The sequence below is a fragment of the Mesoplodon bidens genome (assembly GCF_964165515.1).
Source record: "Mesoplodon bidens genome assembly, chromosome: 14".
NCBI lineage: Eukaryota > Metazoa > Chordata > Mammalia > Artiodactyla > Ziphiidae > Mesoplodon > Mesoplodon bidens.
In genome coordinates, this window is record NC_138170.1 from 43,644,863 (window position 1) to 43,665,340 (window position 20,478).

At 38.4% G+C, this 20,478-nt stretch overlaps 1 protein-coding gene across 1 annotated transcript in view; it reads right to left on the reverse strand.

The window, feature by feature from the left end:
• Window positions 1-20,478, reverse strand: part of EML6 (EMAP like 6) — a 372,392-nt gene that overhangs the window by 119,313 nt on the left and 232,601 nt on the right. Inside the window, exons 8-11 of the mRNA XM_081254742.1 lie at window positions 8,138-8,339; window positions 5,408-5,545; window positions 3,450-3,706; window positions 1,106-1,318 (exon numbers count right to left, since the gene is read on the reverse strand). Of these exons, the coding sequence (XP_081110868.1) occupies window positions 1,106-1,318; window positions 3,450-3,706; window positions 5,408-5,545; window positions 8,138-8,339 (810 nt within the window). The remainder of the gene's footprint in view (window positions 1-1,105; window positions 1,319-3,449; window positions 3,707-5,407; window positions 5,546-8,137; window positions 8,340-20,478) is intronic.

The following is a 20,478-nucleotide window of genomic DNA, read 5'->3' on the forward strand; positions in this document are numbered from 1 at the left end:
AGACAAAACTACAATTCAGAAAGATACACGCACCCCAATGTTCAAGCAGCATTATTCACAAGAGCCAAGACAGGGAAGCAACCTAAATGTCCACTGACAGATGAATGGGTAAAGAAGATGTGGTACATATATACAATGGAATATTACTCAGCCATAAAAAAGAATGAAATAATGCCATCTGCAGTAACATGGATGCAACTAGAGATTATCATACTAAATGAACTAAGTCAGAAAGAGACAAATACCATATGATATCACTTATATGTGGAATCTAAAATATGACACAAATGAACTTATCTACCAAACAGAAACAGACTCACACACACAGAGAACAGACCTGTGGTTACCAAGGGGGAGGGGGTTGGGGGAGGAATGGATTGGGAGTTTGGGATTAGCAGATGCAAACTATTAATATGCAGAACAGATAAACAACAAGGTCCTAATATACAGCACAGGGAACTATATTTGATATCCTGTGATAAACCATAATGGAAAAGAATTTTAAAAAGAGTGTATATATTTGTATAACTAATTCACTTTCTGTACAGCAGAAATTAACACAACACTGTATATCAATTATACTTCAATAAAAAAAATTTCACCAGTTACGTAAGTCTGGTGTGCAAAATTAGTGCTATCAGAAGGGGTCCACAAATTGTATTATCACCACAACAATCACTTTCAGATTTTACTTTAAATATGTCTATAAGGATTTGCTTTGCTTCCTATGTATAAGCACAATTAGCTGTAACACATAAAAGAATTTTAATTACAATATTTTAATGTAACATGTAATTTAAATTATATTTATGTAGATATAAGTAAAATAGAATACAACTTGTTTAAAACATGAAACATGAAGTTTATGAATCACGAAATGTTGAGTAACATCTCTGTTAACAAATGCTGACTTAAATTTGCAAAACCACGTTTCAGAATGTCAAAAGCAGAAGATAGCAAACTTTCTATTGAAAAGTGTTAGAGTAAATATAAAGATAAAATGAATAGTCTGCAGTAACAGACATCAAGAAAATAAGCCTTAATTATACTGTATGTATATTCTAGATCAAATCTTCATTTAATGAAACATTTCTTTTGGCCTTACCTTTCTTGAGACAAGGAAACTTAAACAATTTAACCAGTCCAAAATCATCTCCAGACACCAGTACTGAGTTGTTGTAATTTGCATCCACTGAGTTGATGTCAGTGACATCAGTGTATTTTGGCCAAATCCCACTCACTTCTGGGCCGTTCACACATGTCCAGGAGGCCCAGGGAATCCCTTTGATTTCTTCTTTACTTGTTAAAGGCTTCCCAGCTGAAAATAATCAATAAATTTTAATATAATGTTACATTTAAATAAAATCATATTCTAATTTATTCATTTTTCTCATAGAGGTCTAAAACCTTTGTTTTAAAATGTTTATAAACCAAGGAAATTATAAATTCTAATCTCTTTCCCCAAATGGTGATTTTTTTTTTCTAGCAGGGTTTAAAGGAAGCACATGCTCAAAACTCCGATAGGAGAAAGAAAATGATCATGGTACTAAATCTAATGTCTTAAACTACTGATATTTACTTGACCTTAATTATTTAGATACAGATGATATTATGTTTTGTGTTATTGATGAAATGACTAGTATTAAATTATATATTATCATATTTAGTTACTAACATTTTGCCAGGTTTTTAAAGAGTTTATTCTGAACTCCTACTTTTCATAATTCAAGGAACCATAGAAGTGATTTTTTACAAGTCAGCCTCAATTAATTAGTGGAAAAAATGAAAGGATTTTCTATTTAAATTTTAAAGGGCTAGACAATGAAAATCCACCAAATTTTGATGAAATAAATGTAATTAGCTGGGGAAAATAGTCCCGACAATTGTTCTAGGTATGGTCCTATGTGTGGGGCACAATACAGAGTTTTCACCAGCAGTTGGTAAGGGACGTCCCCAGGGAGCACAAAAAGGAGGAAGCCCATGGATAAAGAAAAGCTTGGAAAAATGCTTAGTCATGCACAATTTAAAAATTCAAAATCAAGACAATTAAGTTTATTACCTCATACTTCTCCCCTCAAAAATATTTTCAAATAAAGAACCTATGAGAATAGATGCTCGTGTACATTACTGGTGCACTGTCAAATTGGCAATTCTAGACTCTAACAGAGCATTATATAAAAATCCATTATGAAGACCACAGAATCGGAGAGTTTATAGTCTGAACACAGTCTTGGATCCAGTGTTCCTGCTTTAAAGAATATAGTCCAAGGAAGTAATTCACAAGAGAAAATCCCACCTCTACAAAGATATTTGGATCTACACTGTGTGTACCAGCAAAGATACACTGGTATCTTTGACATCACTGAGTAGGGTGTTACTTTGTTACTGCAAACGACAAAAATGTGTTCCATATTTTTTCACATATGAAAACATATATGAAATACTGTCAAGCAGAGAAAGTAGACACAAAGAAATATGTACCTAGTAAAGGTATACTGATGAATTGATATAGGGCAGAGACTATTAAAAATGTTGAAGATATGTCACACCTTGTTTTATGATAAAATTGATTTTTCAATAAAAAATTAAAATACAATTATTTGAGGTCAAGATTCATGTTAAATATCAAATTTTTCCTTTTACATTATAAAAAATCATTAATCAAAGATTGTAATACAGAAATCTTTTATTTATGACATTTTAACATTACAGGTTAAATGTTACTAAATGAGTATTATATAAATAAGATGAATAAGATGAATCTATTATAGAAGTTATAGTGGGGGTTACAAATAAAATTTGTGGGTTTTTTAAATCCCAATGAGCACATTTCCCCAAATAATTGTATAATAAGGGCTTCCAATTATGAAGGACACAAAAGAGATGAAAGCAATCATAGTAGTTGACTGTAATCCTCAAATCTTCAGTATTTTTTAAGTATTTTCCTACTAGTTTTTCCTTTTGCTTATCTTTAGGCATTCTTTATATATTATAGGTGTATAGTTGACCCTCAAACAACTTGAGGGTTAGGGCCACCAACTCTCCACGCTGTCGAAATTCCATGTATAACTTAGAGTTGACCCTCTGCATCCATGGTTCCACAACCACAGATTCAAACAACCTCCTACCATGTAGTACTGTAGTATTTACTACTAAAAAAATCTGCACAGAAGTAGACTGGTGCAGTTCAAACTTGTATTGTTCATGTATATCCTTTGTCCATTATAACAATTCCAAGTATTTATGCCCATCATGGTCTCTTTTGTTGTGCAATAATTTTTTATTTTAATGTGTTCCAATTTATAAATCTTTTCTTTGAGAGTTTGCGGTTTCAGGGTCTTGTTTCAGAAAACATTCCTTGCCCTGAGGTCCTAAGAATATCCTCATATATTTTCTGCCATGGTTCAGAGTTGCGCTTTGTACAAACATTCATTGCCCTTGTGACTTACATGGCATTTTGTAGAACAGCCGTTCTCCAGCACCGTCATTAGTTTGCAAGTATTTACTATCCAAAGACCAGTCAATGTGTGTGATGAAACTGAGAGACTTGCTGCATTCTCCTATTTTCTTATATCGCTGGGCGACAGCGTAGATATCTACAGGGCCATCATTGGATCCCACTGCCAGATAAGAACCATCTGGAGAAAATTTCATTTCGTGAATGACTTCTTTTCGATCTTTGATATGAACCACTTCTGTCATATCTCTATAAGAATAGAAAAGCAAAGCGATAAGCAGCAAATCTAGAGATAGGAACCCCAAGTCATGTTTTAAAATCTGTGTGCCACAGAAAAAAATTACTTTGAAAGGGAGAGAAAAACTACAGGAATTAGATAATTAACTTTTATGGAAAGATATAAAATATTATTTAGTTCATGGCCAATGTAGGAGAAATTAAACATTTTAAATAATATTTTGGGCTCCCAAAGTAAAAAACAAAACAATTTTAATGAAATGCATTTTCGCTTTCATGTTCAATTACATGTATTCTTTTTCTCTAAAACTTTTTATTAAAATTTGGGGTTTGTAAAATTGTTTTAAAAATATGTCACAGAGAAAGGTAAAACATATCAAGGTTAACATAAAAATAAACTATCTTTCTAATACTTTAAGAACAAGAAACCAGTGACTGTTAAGCTTGATGCTTACTGTAAAAAGAGCAAGTCCAAAAAGCAGAAGAGGAAAACTACTTTTTTAATGTTGAATTTTTATGTAATTATTTAACTTTCACTATGAAAGGTCAATAATGCCTATATTGAATCACTGGAATATTCTGTATCCTTTCTGATAATTTCTACTCTTATTTGAAAGCTCACTGAGGCTTTTCCCCCATAGCTACAAGACAAGATTATGACTAGCAGGTCCCCTGAACTAGTAATGATGCCTTCATCAACTCTAAAATGAACTGAATGCATAAATAATGCCAAATATTTGCTTCCACATAATAATTTCTCATACCTGCTATCATTTACTAATAGCATTGTAGTTTACTATAATGCCATAAAATAGGTGTGGGAGGATTGTTTTTTGGCTTGGGAAATCCATCAAAAAGAAAATTTGGTAATTAGCTATCTTTTCACACATCACTAAGCAAAGAAAGAAAATGTTGCCCACCCATTTGGTAATAAGTTGTGTGGCTGGTGATGAGAATTTAGTGTAATAAACCATGCCAAGAGTTATATAGAATTTGCTGTGTGTGAGAGATGCAGTATCTAATCTACAGCTACATTTCCTTTCTGTAATCACAAAATGTGTAATCCAAAAGAATAACCAATGTGTTCAAAGAATTACAAGGGTGGGTCATAATTTTTGTCCAGTAGAAATAATATAGGAGGTTAACAAATATGAAATGTTCCATTTTATTGGTGATTATAGGTAGAAAAATCTTTACTTAAGTTTACCTCTAAAAATTTAGTGCTGTTGGAGGCTGCTTTCTTCTTTCTTCCTCTTTTCTTGGCTTATTACAAGCCCATAATCTCTTATCTAAAACCCCTGGGACCAGACAAGCTTGGGAGTTTATTATTCATTGGATTTTAGAAAGGTTTGCATACAATCTATTACATAAGATCCCCAGTAGGAGTTAAGACAGCAACCCCTTTTGAACACATTAATATTTTTGCAGCAAATCACATGATACATGACTATCCCTACTAAGAGAGTAATAGACTGTAAACAATCTCACATCCAGTTCACTGGGTCAGGCAGTGCTGCCAAACAAGTTACCAAAGAACTTCGGACGCTCAGAGTGTTTGGATTTTGAAACTATAGACAGGCGGTTGTGAATCTACAGTGCTCCTATTCAAAACAGTAAATGCATTTTTCCTAAGGTCCTGGCATACATTCTGACCAGGAGAATTAATTTTAACAAAAGAACATCTCTAATGTCACTTTCAGTATCAGTACGTGCCTGACTCGGAGAACAATGAAAGATCCGTCCTTCATGCCCAGGGCCAACTGAGATCCATCGGGGCTGAAAGCAACGCTTCGAACGGCTTCCTCCATGTTACAGCGGGCGATCAAGGCATGGTCTGCCAGGCTCCACAGCCTAAGCACAGTTCAAAGTCAAAGACAAAACAAAACAACTTCTCATAGTCATCAGCCAGCCCAAGGCCGAAGGCCTGTTCACCACTGCGATAATAACAAGAAAGACTGCAGTAACCTCACACCAGTGTCCTTCCTCTTGGCATGTCTGGGAATCTGGGAAAGTGTTTAGTCTATCTTTATGTGATTTTCACCATTTGAAATACCCATCAAGAAATATAAAATGAGATAACATTTCCAAAGATTCTGAGATTCATAAAATAAGGAAATTTTAAACACTACTTCACACAAAATTATACTTTTCTCTTTGGAGATTAAAAATTGTTCTGGATTTATACCAATGGCTGTTAATAACACATAAGATAAGAAGTACTACTAGATGCTGTTGTTGCTTTAAAAAAAAAAAATACGAGTTCCCTTCTAGTAACTGTGTTATGTAAGCACATACAGATTGAAATACACATTACATTTGTTGGCCTCCTGAGCAAGACGAAGTATTTCAGATGGAGAAGAACGAATGATACCCCTGCCCAGGATGGTTCCAAAGTTGGCTGTACACAGTCATATGCTGTCACTCCTCATGAGCTCCCTGGGTGCCCCACTGCTGATAGGTCCCCTCTTGGTTGGGGCCGGGGCAGGGGGGGATACTTCGCTGTGCCCCTGGCTGATGAGCACAGCTACTGCTGGAGAAACAGAGGTCAAGTGCAAGTGCCACTAACAGAATTTTCAGCAGCTCCTTGGAACACCTAATCCAGGCACCTCAAACTGAGAGAACATGAACTAAATATTTGGAGACACAAATAAAGGTTTCCATGTGAGATGCAATTGCGGCATCTGACCTTTCTCTGCTACTACTCTGAAGACAGTCTTCTCCTAACGTGCAAACAACAATATCTGCGAGGGGGTCTGAGAATCTAAGTTCTGTGATAAAGAACCATGAGTAATTCAAATGCGGTGCAATTTCTCTAAATGCATTCAGCCTTCAGGAGGGATGGTGGCATGCGCCTTGCAATGCAGGGCTGCACAGTGAATAGTTTACTGATCCCTTAGGCAGCCTGCACTGTTCAGCCTAAAGCTTATGGTATGCTTTCAATACCTTGTCCATTATTCATAATCTCATGCTGTTTTTAGCCTTGTACTATTTTAAGCAATGTAAGCTTTGCTTGACTAGCATGAAGAAACCATCACTCCTCAGCAAACTGCACTAATCTTATAAAGCCACTAAGCTAATCTTTATCAAGAAATTATGACTTATACCCTTCCTAAATTTCAATACTCTGTAAAACTTCCATTTAAAATTTTAGCTAAATTAATCGTTAAGGAAAGTAATACAAATTCTGGCAGTAAGGGCTCTTTTCAATTCTAAGACTCAACACAGTTGTTAAAATATAAAAGCCAAAAACTTTCTTGAAATCCCTTCTATCTGGATGGGTATGAATCGAGTTTCTTGGGTGTTTGAATAACTTGGCATTGGTTTGGCTCAGAGTAATGGAAGGAAAAGGAAGAGAGGAGGAGGAAGTGAGTAAAGAGAAGTATAAGCCAAATAAACATTTATGTCACATGAAGAGATAACTGTAATTGTTTTCACTGATTTTTAGACTGATGAGGCTTTAGTGCTCAGCAGAAGCTCAAAAATGGTTTTCTCTTTGGATTTATGCTTTTCTAATGAGTATACTCATTGCATCTTGATTCAATTCACAAACATACAGAATAAGGGCGGGGGGGGGAGCAGTGACCTTCAGTCTAGTTTACAGTGCTCCACTTTAGCTATTCAAACCCAGAAGCAGTAATCCATCAACTGATTATCAATCAGTCTCTTCCTCTCACTGTCAGGGACTCTCTTTCTGGCCTGCTTGTTGTTGAGCACACTTAAAGCTCAGTAGTACGGAAATACTGGAATCAGTGTAATAGTCTTCACCTCACACTTGCAAATCAGTCTTTCAACAGTCTCAAGAACATTGGAAGCATAATTTTGCTCATTTTACTACTGTCGTGTTCTCAAATAACAAGTGATCCATAGCGAGAACACTTGAGGCCCTAAAAAAATGGGCATATTTTCTTAGGAACCCACACTTTCCTTTGATTTGAAGACATTGTAAATTCTCACAGGGAATTTTGAGCAAAGAAAGAATTAATGACTCACGTGCTAAAGACGACTTTGAAAATCAGAATTTCAGTTCTCTTGGTGATGTTTAGTCTGTGACTAAACTGATGGTGAGTAACTCAGCTGTGAAACTGCCAAGCTGCCTCCAGCAGGACCCAAGGTACGAGGAAGAAACATGATCTTATCACAGATGAGTGCACTCAGCTTACATCTTCAGCTGGAAGAGACCTGGAGGCCAATCTAACCAGCAGTAGTGAATTTTCACTTCTAAGAATATTTTCTTGACTTAAGATGGAGCCAAAGAAAGATAGCAACAACAAAAGGTCAAGAAGCCAACTGTCGTTAAGCAAAATGGCTTAACATTCTGTTTGGAAATTGTGAGGTTCTGCCCTGTGGCTTATCCTTCTCTTAAAGTAATAAACAAATTTGGGCAAAATGAATGTTATCCCAGGGAGGTGAGTGAGGTTACAGCCACCACTGCTGGGGCCTCACCTGACAGAGCGGTCATCGCTTCCTGTCACAGCCAGCGGCTTCTTGGGGTGCAGGGCCAGAGCCCAGAGCTCCCCCTCGCAGTGGCCCTGCAGGATCAGCATTGGCTTGTCCCGTTCTCGCACGATCACTTCAAATATCTCGCTGTCCTGGGTCCCTGCTAGAAGGCGGTCTGCTTTCCAGCACACACTCCGGATAGAGAGGCCTGACAAAAATAAACGAATAAAATAAACACATATCTCCACACCATTCACAAATAAAACACCTAAAGTTAATACCCTGTCACGGGGATAGCATCTAAGGCAACACATCTGAACAATGCCTGGGGGTGGAGAATCAACTCCACACACCACCCTGTGTTATTGACCACTGCCTTCTGTGTGTTAGTTGTTCCCCTGACCCCCTGTGATTTATTTTGTAAAAGAGTGATTGCTCTTTCCTGTCTGACTTAGGCTAACTGTGTGTTTCTACAGCAGGGTCTATATTAAATACAACATCTTAAAGTGAATATAAGAACAGGAATTGGTCTTTATGAAAACCTAACCCTCTTTGAAACAATTTCCTTCTGATTTGCTATGGAAAAGTTAATAATCACTTCAATCTTTAGGATGCTAACATTGTAATACAATTATACATGGGTGATACTACAGAACGGTTAATTATCATATTAGGCAAGTTTAGTATGTATTTGATCAGAACCTAGACTCATTCTGGATAAATAGATGCACCCATGTCCCAGAAATATGCAAATGAAACTTTAATTTCAGTCGCAGAATACCATCAAACATCTGAAGATGACTTAACTCACTGACTTAACGATTTATGGAATCTTCTCTAAAAGCACAGTACTCCCTTTTAAATCCAACCTTCCTCTGTATTATTCCATCCTCTTTAGGCAGATCCCCACTTGCCTGCCTGAGTGTTGATCTGGGCTTCTCTCAGTCTGTTCTATTCCTCACCGGCTACATTATTTACTTACATAGTGAATTTTCTCACGTCTGAATTAGAAATACAGAAGCAATCCCACTTTCATAACTACTTTAAACTACTTAAGGATGTGATAAGCTTTGAGATCTGAGTTGTCTCCCCATCTGGCTTTGTGTCTTTTGTGTAGAAAGTGCCAGAAGTCAGAGCACCTGGACTTCAGTACTGCTCTGCACCTGACTGGCCAGACATACCAAGGAGAGTCCCCTTTTCTCTGGGGACCAGTTTTTCTTCCCTTAAATGCAGACTGTAATTATGGAGACCATGTAATTTATCATCCAAATCAGGACTCCTCTGCAAGTAAAAGCAGGCTCTAGAAATAATTAAATTTACATAAGTTTGTAAAATATTTATTAACCAAGAAAGAAGCTTTACTATATTGAAAAACCTATTAAATAATTCTATCAAAAATATTTTCAAATCTAGAATTATAATGACACTTTATCACAGAATGAAAGGTCTAGAACAGAGGGATGAGTAGGCAGACACACAGAAGATTTTTAGGGCCATGAAACTCCGTAGGACCTATAATGGTAGGTACATGTTATTATACATGTGTCAAAACTCACAGAATATACAACACCAACCGTGAACCCTAATGTGAGCTATAGGCTTTCGGTGATGATATGTCAATGCAGGTTCATCTACTGTAACCAATGTACCATTCTGGTGGGCAATGTTGATAGGGAGGCTGTGTGTGTATGAGGACAGAAGTATACGAGAAATCTCTGTACCTTCCATTCAATTTTGCTGTGAACCTAAAACTGCTCTAAAAAAAAAATCTATTAAAAAATCCAGGAAAAATGCTGGAACAATATAAGGTTTAATTGGGGGTATCTGGACACCATAACTGAAATCCTTATTTATTTTTTTTAATATTTATTTTTGGCTGTGTTGGGTCTTCGCTGCTGTGTGTGGGCTTTCTCTAGTTGCGGTGAGCAGGGGTTACACTTCATGGCAGTGCACAGGCTTCTCATTGCAGTGGCTGCTCTCGTTGCGGAGCATGGGCTCTAGGCACGCGGGCTTCAGTAGTTGTGGCACACAGGCTTAGTAGTTGTGGCTCACGGGCTCCAGAGCACAGGCTCAGTAGTTGTGGTGCACGGGCTTAGCTGCTCTGTGGCATGTGCGATCTTCCTGGACCAGGGCTCGAACCTGTGTCTCCTGCATTGGCAGGCGGATTCTTAACCACTGCGTCACCAGGGAAGTTCCTGAAATCCTCATCTTAACTCACTGTGGTCTTGAAAGCATCCAATGAGATAATGAATTTATTTACAAAAAGTATTTTTTTTTAATGTACAAGGCTAGTATTACATGAGATAACTCTCTTTACTTCCTGCTCTGAATTCATTGTTATGTGTCTTGAAATGGAAGGAGACAGCACACAGGCAGATTTATTATTCCTGCTGTGAGTAGTAAGTAGGGATACCTTGGCAACGGCTAGTTCAGGGTCACTCAAAATCTTCCACTGCAAACATCACGACGGGCTTTCAAGGTTGAAAAAGACAGATGTGTGGGGAAAGCAGTCGGGATAAGATGGCAAGCTGACAGTGCAGGAAGCTCAGCTAAGGAGGAAAGAATCCTTTTGCTACTGTCCCTTTCTTATCCTTATCTTTTTCCCATGCCTTATTATTAACATGTTCTTATTTTCTCCAGGAAGGGGGTGAATTTGTTGTCTCCCCAGCAGGCTTTGCATCATCTACAATTTTATTACAGGAAAGGTATTATACTTTGTTCTTCAGAAACAGGAAGTAAATAGGGATATTAATTATATTCCAAAATTGGCAAAAAAAATTAAAGAATTTACTAGTTTATTATATTCATTGTCCATTTCCTCTCACTCATGTCTGTGAAAACAAGAGTTTTCTCAGTTTTATACCCTGCTGTATCCTCAGTACCTAGCACAGTGTCTGGCATGTGGTAGATGCTCAATAGGAATCGATGAATGAATAAAATAAAACATTCAAATCACAAACATTTCTCGAGTCTTGGAGATACCAAGAAATAAAAGACAACATCTCCACCCTCAACGAGACCGTTCAAAGGAGGGATATATTCATTTATTTATACAAAAAATTTTTATTGAGCACCTATTACATGCCCAAGACTGGAGCTGGAACAGTAAACAAACCAGGCTCATGCCCTCATGGATTTTGCGCTCTAAGGAGGAGCCAGACACTTGTAAGCAGAGATATATATATTCATTGTATGAATATACAATAGGGAAAGGACTGTTTCTTCCATAAATGGTGTTGGGAAAACTAGACAGCCACATGCAAAAGAAACATTTAAAAATAAACTTAGGGCCTCCCTGGTGGCGCAGTGGTTGAGAGTCCGCCTGCCGATGCAGGGGATACGGGTTCGTGCCCCGGTCTGGGAGGATCCCATGTGCCGCGGAGCGGCTGGGCCCGTGAGCCATGGCCGCTGGGCCTGCGCGTCCGGAGCCTGTGCTCCGCAACGGGAGAGGCCGCAGCAGTGAGAGGCCCGCATACCGCAAAAAGAAAAAAAAAAAAAAAAAAAAAAAAATAAACTTAAAATGGATTAAAGACTTGAACATAAGACCTGAAAGCATAAAACTCCTAGATGAAAACATAGGTGGTAAGCTCTTTGACATCAGTCTTGGCTATAATTTTTTGGCTCTGACACCAAAAGCAAAAACAACAAAAGCAAAAGTAAACAAGTGAGACTACATCAAACTAGAAAGCTTCTGCATAGCAAAGGAAACCATCAACAAAATGGTAAGGCAACCTACCAAATGGGAGAAGATATTTGCAAATCATACATCTGATAAGGGGTTAATATCCAAAATATATAGAGAACTCATACAACTCAATAGCAAAAAACCCCAAACAATCTGATTAAAAAATGGGCAGAGGATCTGAATAGACATTTTCCCAAAGAAGACATACAGATAGTCAACAGATAAATGAAATGATGCTTCACATTCCTAATCATCAGAGAACTGCAAATCAAAACCACAGTGAAGGAGATGGGGAAGATGGCGGAAGAGTAAGACGCGGAGATCACCTTCGTCCCCACAGATACATCAGAAATACATCTACACGTGGAACAACTCCTACAGAACACCCATTTAACGCTGGCATAAGACCTCAGACCTCCCAAAAGGCAAGAAAGTCCCCACGTACCTGGGTAGAGCAAAAGAAAAAAGAATAACCAGAGACAAAAGGATAGGGACAGGACCTGCACCAGTGGGAGGGAGCTGTGAAAGAGGAAAGGTTTCCACACACTAGGAAGCCCCTTTGCGGGCGGAGACTGTGGGAGGCGGAGGGGGAAAACTTCGGGGCCAAGGAGGAGAGCACAGCCACAGGGGTGCGGAGGGCAAAGCGGAGAGATTCCTTCACAGAGGATCGGTGCCGACCAGCACTAACCAGCCCGAGAGGCTTGTATGCTCACCCGCTGGGGCGGGCGGGGCTGGGAGCTGAGGCTCGAGCTTCGGTGGGAGCGCAGGGAGAGGACTGGGGTTGGCGGCGTGAACACAGCCTGAAGGGGCTAGTGCGCCACAGCTAGCCGGGAGGGAGTCCGGGAAAAAGTCTGGACCTGCCGAAGAGGCAAGAGACTTTTTCTTCCCTCTTTGTTTCCTGGTGATTAAGAACGCTGCTTAAAGGAGCTCCAGAGATGGGCGCGAGCCGCGGCTAACAGCGCGGACCCCAGAGACGGGCAAGAGACGCTAAGGCTGCTGCTGCTGCCACCACAAGAAGCCTGTGTGCGAGCACAGGTCACTATCCATGCCTCCCCTCCCGGGAGCCTGTGCAGCCCGCCACTGCCAGGGTCCCGGGATCCAGGGACAACTTCCCCGGGAGAACGCATGGCGCCTCAGGCTGCTGCAACGTCACGCTGGCCTCTGCCGCCGCAGGCTTGCCCCGCATCCGTACCCCTCCCTCCCCCCGGTCCTGAGTGAGTCAGAACCCCCGAATCAGCGGCTCCTTTAACCCCGTCCTGTCTGAGTGAAGAACAGACGTCCTCTGGTGACCTACACGCAGAGGCGGGGCCAAATCCAAAGCTGAACCCCGGGAGCTGTGCGAACAAAGAAGAGAATGGGAAATCTCTCCCAGCAGCCTCAGGAGCAGCGGATTAAATCTCCAAAATCAACATGATGTACCCTGCAACTGTGGAATACCTGAATAGACAACAAATCATCCCAAATTGAGGAGGTGGACTTTGAGAGCAAGATTTATTATTTTTTCGCCTTTTCCTCTTTCTTTGAGTGTGTATGTCTATGCTTCTATGTGAGATTTTGTCTGTATAGCTTTGCTTTCACCATTTGTCCTAGGGTTCTAACCGTCCCTTTTTTTTTTACTTAAAAAATGCTTTTTCTTAATAATTATTTTGTTTATTTTAATAACTTTATTTTAGTTTACCTTACTTTATTTTCTTTTCTTTTATCCTCTTTCTTTCTTTCTACTTTTTCTCCCTTTTATTCTGAGCCGTGTGGTTGAAAGGCTCTTGGTGCTGCAGCCAGCAGTCAGTGCTGTGCCTCTGAGGTGGGAGAGCCAACTTCAGGACACTGGTCCACAAGAGACCTCCCAGCTCCATGTAATATCAAACAGCGAACATCTCCCAGAGATCTCCATCTCAACACAAACACCCAGCTTCACTGAACGACCAGCAAGCTACAGTGCTGGACACCCTATGCCAAACAACTAGCAAGACACAAACACAACCCCACCCATTAGCAGAGAGGCTGCCTAAAATCATAAGTCCACAAACACCCGAAAATACACCACCAGACGTGGACCTGCCCACCGGAAAGACAAGATCCAGCCTTATCCACCAGAACACAGGCACTAGTCCCCTCCACCAGGAAGCCTACACAACCCACTGAACAAACTTTAGCCACTGGCGACAGACACCAAAAACAAAGGGAACTACGAACCTGCAGCCTGCAAAAAGGAGACCCCAAACACAGTAAGATAAGCAAAATGAGAAGACAGAAAAACACACAGCAGATGAAGGAGCAAGATAAAAACACACCGGATCTAACAAATGAAGAGGAAATAGGCAGTCTACCTGGAAAAGAATTCAGAATAACGATAGTAAGATGATCCAATATCTTGGAAATAGAATAGAGGAAATGCAAGAAACATTTAACATGGACCTAGAAGAACTAAAGATGAAACAAGGAACGATGAACAACACAATAAATGAAATTAAAAATACTCTAGAAGGGATCAATAGCAGAATAACTGAGGCAGAAGAATGGATAAGTGACCTGGAAGATAAAATAGTGGAAATGACTACTGCAGAGCAGAATAAAGAAAAAAGAATGAAAAGAACAGAGGACAGTCTCAGAGACCTCTGGGACAACATTAAACACACCAACATTCGAATATAGGGATTCCAGAAGAAGAAGAGAAAAAGAAAGGGACTGAGAAAATATTTGAAGAGATTATAGTTGAAAACTTCCCTAATATGGGAAAGGAAATAGTTAATCAAGTCCAGGAAGCACAGAGAGTCCCATACAGGATAAATCCAAGGAGAAACATGCCCAGACACATATTAATCAAACTGTCAAACATTAAATACAAAGAAAACATATTAAAAGCAGCAAGGGAAAAACAACAAATAACACACAAGGGAATCCCCATCAGGTTAACAGCTGATCTTTCAGCAGAAACTCTGCAAGCCAGAAGGGACTGGCAGGACATATTTAAAGTGATGAAGGAGAAAAACCTACAACCAAGATTATTCTAGCCAGCAAGGATCTCATTCAGATATGATGGAGAAATTAAAACCTTTACAGACAAGCAAAAACTAAGAGAATTCAGCACCACAAAACCAGCTCTAGAGCAAATGCTAAAAGAACTTCTCTAGGCAAGAAACACAAGAGAAGGAAAAGACCTACAATAACAAACCCAAAACAATTAAGAAAATGGGAATAGGAACATACATATAGATAATTACCTTAAATGTAAACAGATTAAATGCACCCACCCAAAGACACAGACTGGCTGAATGGATACAAAAACAAGAACCATATATATGCTGTCTACAAGAGACCCACTTCAGACCTAGAGACACATACAGACTGAAAGTGAGGGGATGGAAAAAAATATTCCATGCAAATGGAAACCAAAAGAAAGCTGAAGCAGCAATTCTCATACCAGATAAAATAGACTTTAAAATAAAGACTATCAGAAGAGACAAAGAGGACACTACATAATGATCAAGGGATTGATCCAAGAAGAAGATATAATAATTGTAAATATTTATGCACCTAACATAGGAGCACCTCAATACATAAGGCAAATACTAACAGCCATAAAAGGGGAAATCAACAGTAACATATTCATAGTAGGGGACTATAACACCCCACTTTCACCAATGGACAGATCATCCAAAATGAAAATAAATAAGGAAACACAACCTTTAAATGATACATTAAACAAGATGGACTTCATTGATATTTATAGGACATTCCATCCAAAAACAACAGAATACACATTTTTCTCAAGTGCTCATGGAACATTCTCCAGGATAGATCATATCTTGGGTCACAAATCAAGCTTTGGTAAATTTAAGAAAATTGAAATTGTATCAAGTATCTTTTCCGACCACAATGCTATGAGACTAGATATCAATTACAGGAAAAGAGCTGTAAAAAATACAATCACATGGAGGCTAAACAATACACTACTTAATAACGAAGTGATCACTGAAGAAATTAAAGAGGAAATTAAAAAATACCTAGAAACAAATGACAATGAAAACACAACGAATGACCCAAAACCTATGGGATGCAGCAAAAGCAGTTCTAAGAGGGAAGTTTATAGCAATACAATCATACCTTAAGAAACAGGAAACATCTCGAATAAACAACCTAACCTTGCTCCTAAAGTAATTAGAGAAAGAAGAACAACAACAAAAAAAAACCCAAAGTTAGCAGAAGGAAAGAAATCAGAAAGATCAAATCAGAAATAAATGAAAAAGAAATGAAGGAAATGAGCAAAGATCAATAAAACTAAAAGCTGGTTCTCTGAGAAGATAAACAAAATTGATAAACCATTAGCCAGACTCATCAGGAAAAAAAGGGAGAAGACTCAAATCAATAGAATTAGACATGAAAAAGGAGAAGAAACAACTGACACTGCAGAAATACAAAAGATCATGAGAGATTACTACAAGAAACTCTATGCCAATAAAATGGACAACCTGGAAGAAATGGACAAATTCTTAGAAATGCACAACCTGCCAAGACTGAATCAGGAAGAAATAGAAAGTATGAACAGACCAATCACATGCACTGAAATTGAGACTGTGATAAAAAATCTTCCAAAAAACGAAAGCCCAGGACCAGATGGCTTCACAGGCCAATTCTATCAAACATTTAGAGAAGAGCTAACACCTATTCTTCTAAAACTCTTCCAAAATATAGCAGAGGGAGGAATACTCCCAAACTCATTCTATGAGGCCACCATCACCCTGTTACCAAAACCAGACAAGGATGTCACAAAGAAAGAAAACTACAGGCCAATATCTCTGATGAACATAGATGCAAAAATCCTCAACAAAATACTAGCAAACAGAATCCAACAGCACATTACAAGGATCATACACCATGATCAAGTGGGGTTTATTCCAGGAATGGAAGGATTCTTCAATATACACAAATCAATCAATGTGATACACCATATTAACAAGTTGAAGGAGAAAAACCACATGGTCACCTCAACAGATGCAGAGAAATCTTTCGACAAAATTCAACACCCATTTATGATAAAAACCCTGCAGAAAGTAGGCATAGAGGGAACTTTCCTCAACATAATAAAGGCCATATATGACAAACCCACAGCCAACAACGTCCTCAATGGTGAAAAACTGAAAGCATTTCCACTAAGATCAGGAAAAAGACAAGGTTGCCCACTCTCACCACTCTTATTCAACAAAGTTTTGGAAGTTTTAGCCACAGCAATCAGGGAAGAAAAGGAAATAAAAGGAATCCAAATCGGAAAAGAAGAAGTAAAGCTGTCACTGTTTGCAGATGACATGATACTATACATAGAGAATCCTAAAGATGCTACCTGAAAACTACTAGAGCTAATCAATGAATGTGGTAAAGTAGCAGGATACAAAATTAATGCACAGAAATCTCTGGCATTCCTATACACTAATGATGAAAAATCTGAAAGTGAAATTAAGAAAACTCTCCCATTTACCATTGCAACAAGAAGAATAAAATATCTAGGAATAAACCTACCTAAGAAGACAAAAGACTTGTATGCAGAAAATTATAAGACACTGATGAAAGAAATTAAAGATGATACAAATAGATGGAGAGACATACCATTCTTGGATTGGAAGAATCAACATTGTGAAAATGACTCTACTACCCAAAGCAATCTACAGATTCAATGCAATCCCTATCAAACTACCACTGGCATTTCTCACAGAACTAGAACAAAAATTTTCACAATTTGTATGGAAACACAAAAGACCCCGAATAGCCAAAGCAATCTTGAGAATGAAAAATGGAGCTGGAGGAATCAGGCTCCCTGACTTCAGACTATACTACAAAGCTACACTAATCAAGACAGTATGGTACTGGCACAAAAACAGAAAGATAGATCAATGGAACAGGATAGAAAGCCCAGAGATAAACCCACACACATATGGTCACCTTATCTTTGATAAAGGAGGCAGGAATGTACAGTGGAGAAAGGACAGCCTCTTCAATAAGTGGTGCTGGGAGAACTGGACAGGTACATGTAAAAGTATGAGATTAGATCACTCCCTAACACCATACACAAAAATAAGCTCAAAATGGATTAAAGAACTAAATGTAAGGCCAGACACTATCAAACTCTTAGAGGAAAACATAGGCAGAACACTCTATGGCATAAATCACAACAAGATCCCTTTTGACCCACGTCCTAGAGAAATGGAAATAAAAACAAAAATAAACAAATGGGACCTAATGAACCTTCAAAGCTTTTGAACAGCAAAGGAAACCGTAAACAAGGCCAAAAGACAACCCTCAGAATGGGAGAAAATATTTACAAATGAAGCAACTGACAAGGGATTAATCTTCAAAATTTACAACCAGCTCATGCAGCTCAATAACAAAAAAACAAACAACCCAATCCAAAAATGGGCAGAAGACCCAAATATACATTTCTCCAAAGAAGATATACAGACTGCCAACAAACACATGAAAGAATGCTCAACATCATTAATCATTAGAAAAATGCAAATCAAAACTACAAATGCAAATCAAAACTACTGGTGTGAGATATTATCTCACACCAGTCAGAATGGCCATCATCAAAAAATCTAGAAACAATAAATGCTGGAGAGGGTGTGGAGAAAAGGGAACACTCTTGCAATGCTGGTGGGAATGTGAATTGGTACAGCCACTATGGAGAACAGTCTGGAGGTTCCTTAAAAAACTACAAATAGAACTACCATTTGACCCAGCAATCCCACTACTGGGCATACACCCTGAGAAAACCATAATTCAAAAACAGTCATGTACCAAATTGTTCATTGCAACTCTAATTACAATAGCCATAAGATGGAAACAACCTAAGTGTCCATCATTGGATGAATGGATAAAGAAGATGTGGCACATATATACAATGGAATATTACTCAGCCATAAAAAGAGATGAAACTGAGCTATTTGTAATGAGGTGGATGGACTTAGAGTCTGTCATACAGAGTGAAGTAAGTCAGAAAGAGAAAGACAAATACCGTTTGCTAACACATATATATGGAATTTAAGGGAAAAAAATGTCAAGAAGAACCTAATAGTAAGACGGGAATAAAGACACAGACCTACTAGAGAATGGACTTGAGGATATGGGGAGGGGGAATGGTAAGCTGTGACAAAGTGAGAGAGTGGCATGGACATATATACACTACCAAACGTAAAATAGATAGCTAGTGGGAAGCAGCCGCATAGCACAGGAAGATCAGCTCGGTGCTTTGTGACCACCTAGAGGGGTGGGATATGGAGGGTGGGAGGGAGGGAGACGCAAGCGAGAAGAGATATGGGAACATATGTATATGTATAACTGATTCACTTTGTTATAAAGCAGAAACTAACACACCATTGTAAAGCAATTATACTCCAATAAAGATGAAAAAAAACCACAATGAGGGAATTCCTTGGCTGTCCAGTGGTTAGGACTCTGTGCTTCCACTGCAGGGGGCAGGGGTTTGATCCCTGGTCAGGGGAGTATGATCCTGCAAGCTGCAGGTGCAGCGAAAAACACAAAAACAAAAAACAAAAACCATAATGAGATATTATCTCATACTTATTACAATGGCTATTATTTTTTCAAAAAGACAAGAAATAAGAAGTGTTGGCAAGAATGTGGGGCAAAGGGAACCCTTGGGCACTGTGGGAATGTAAATTGGTACAGCCACTATGGGCAACACCATGGAGGTTCCTCAAAAATTAAAAATAGAACTACTGTATGATCCAACACTTCTGCTTCTGAAGCAAAAAAAAACACTAACTCTAAAAGGTATCTGCACCCCCAAGTTCACTGCAACATTACTCACAATAGCCATGACATGCAAACAACCTAAGCGTCCATCAGTGGATAAAGAAAATGTGATATATACATATACAATAGAATATCATTCAGCTACAAAAAAGGAATTATTGCTATTTGGGACAACATGGGTGGCTTTTGCGGGCATACTGCTAAGCAAAATAAGTCAGACAGAGAAAGACAAATATTGCATGATCTCACTTTTATGTGGAATCTAAAATATAAAAGTAAAAACAAACCCAAAAAACTCACAGATACAGAGAACAGATTGGTGGTTGCCAGAGGCAGGGGTGGGCAGTAGGCAAAATAGGTGAAGGTAGTCAAAGGCACAAACTTCCAGTTACAAAATAAATAGGTCCTGGGGGTGTAATGTACAGCATGATGAACATGTACAATGTACATTTAGTAATACTGTAATGTATATTTGAAAGTAGCTAATGTATCTTGAAAGTGGATTTTAAAAGTTTTCATCACAAGAAAAAAATTTGTAACTGTGTGGTGATGGACATTAACTAGGCTTATTGTGGTCATCACTTTGAGACAAATATATACATTATGTATACATAATACATATATAATACATACATAATATTATATGTAATATAATATATATTATATATATACACATTGTATATAATCATTATGTTGTATACCTGAAACTGTTATATGTCAATTATATCAGTAAAAATAATATACATACAGCTATATATATATATATATATATATACACACCTTATATATCTTAGCAATGCTACATATTTTAACTGTCATCAAAATACTCAAAGCACAATCCTTTTATAATTCCACTGACTGTCCTAAAGACTCACCCTTTCCAAGCAGGCCTGGC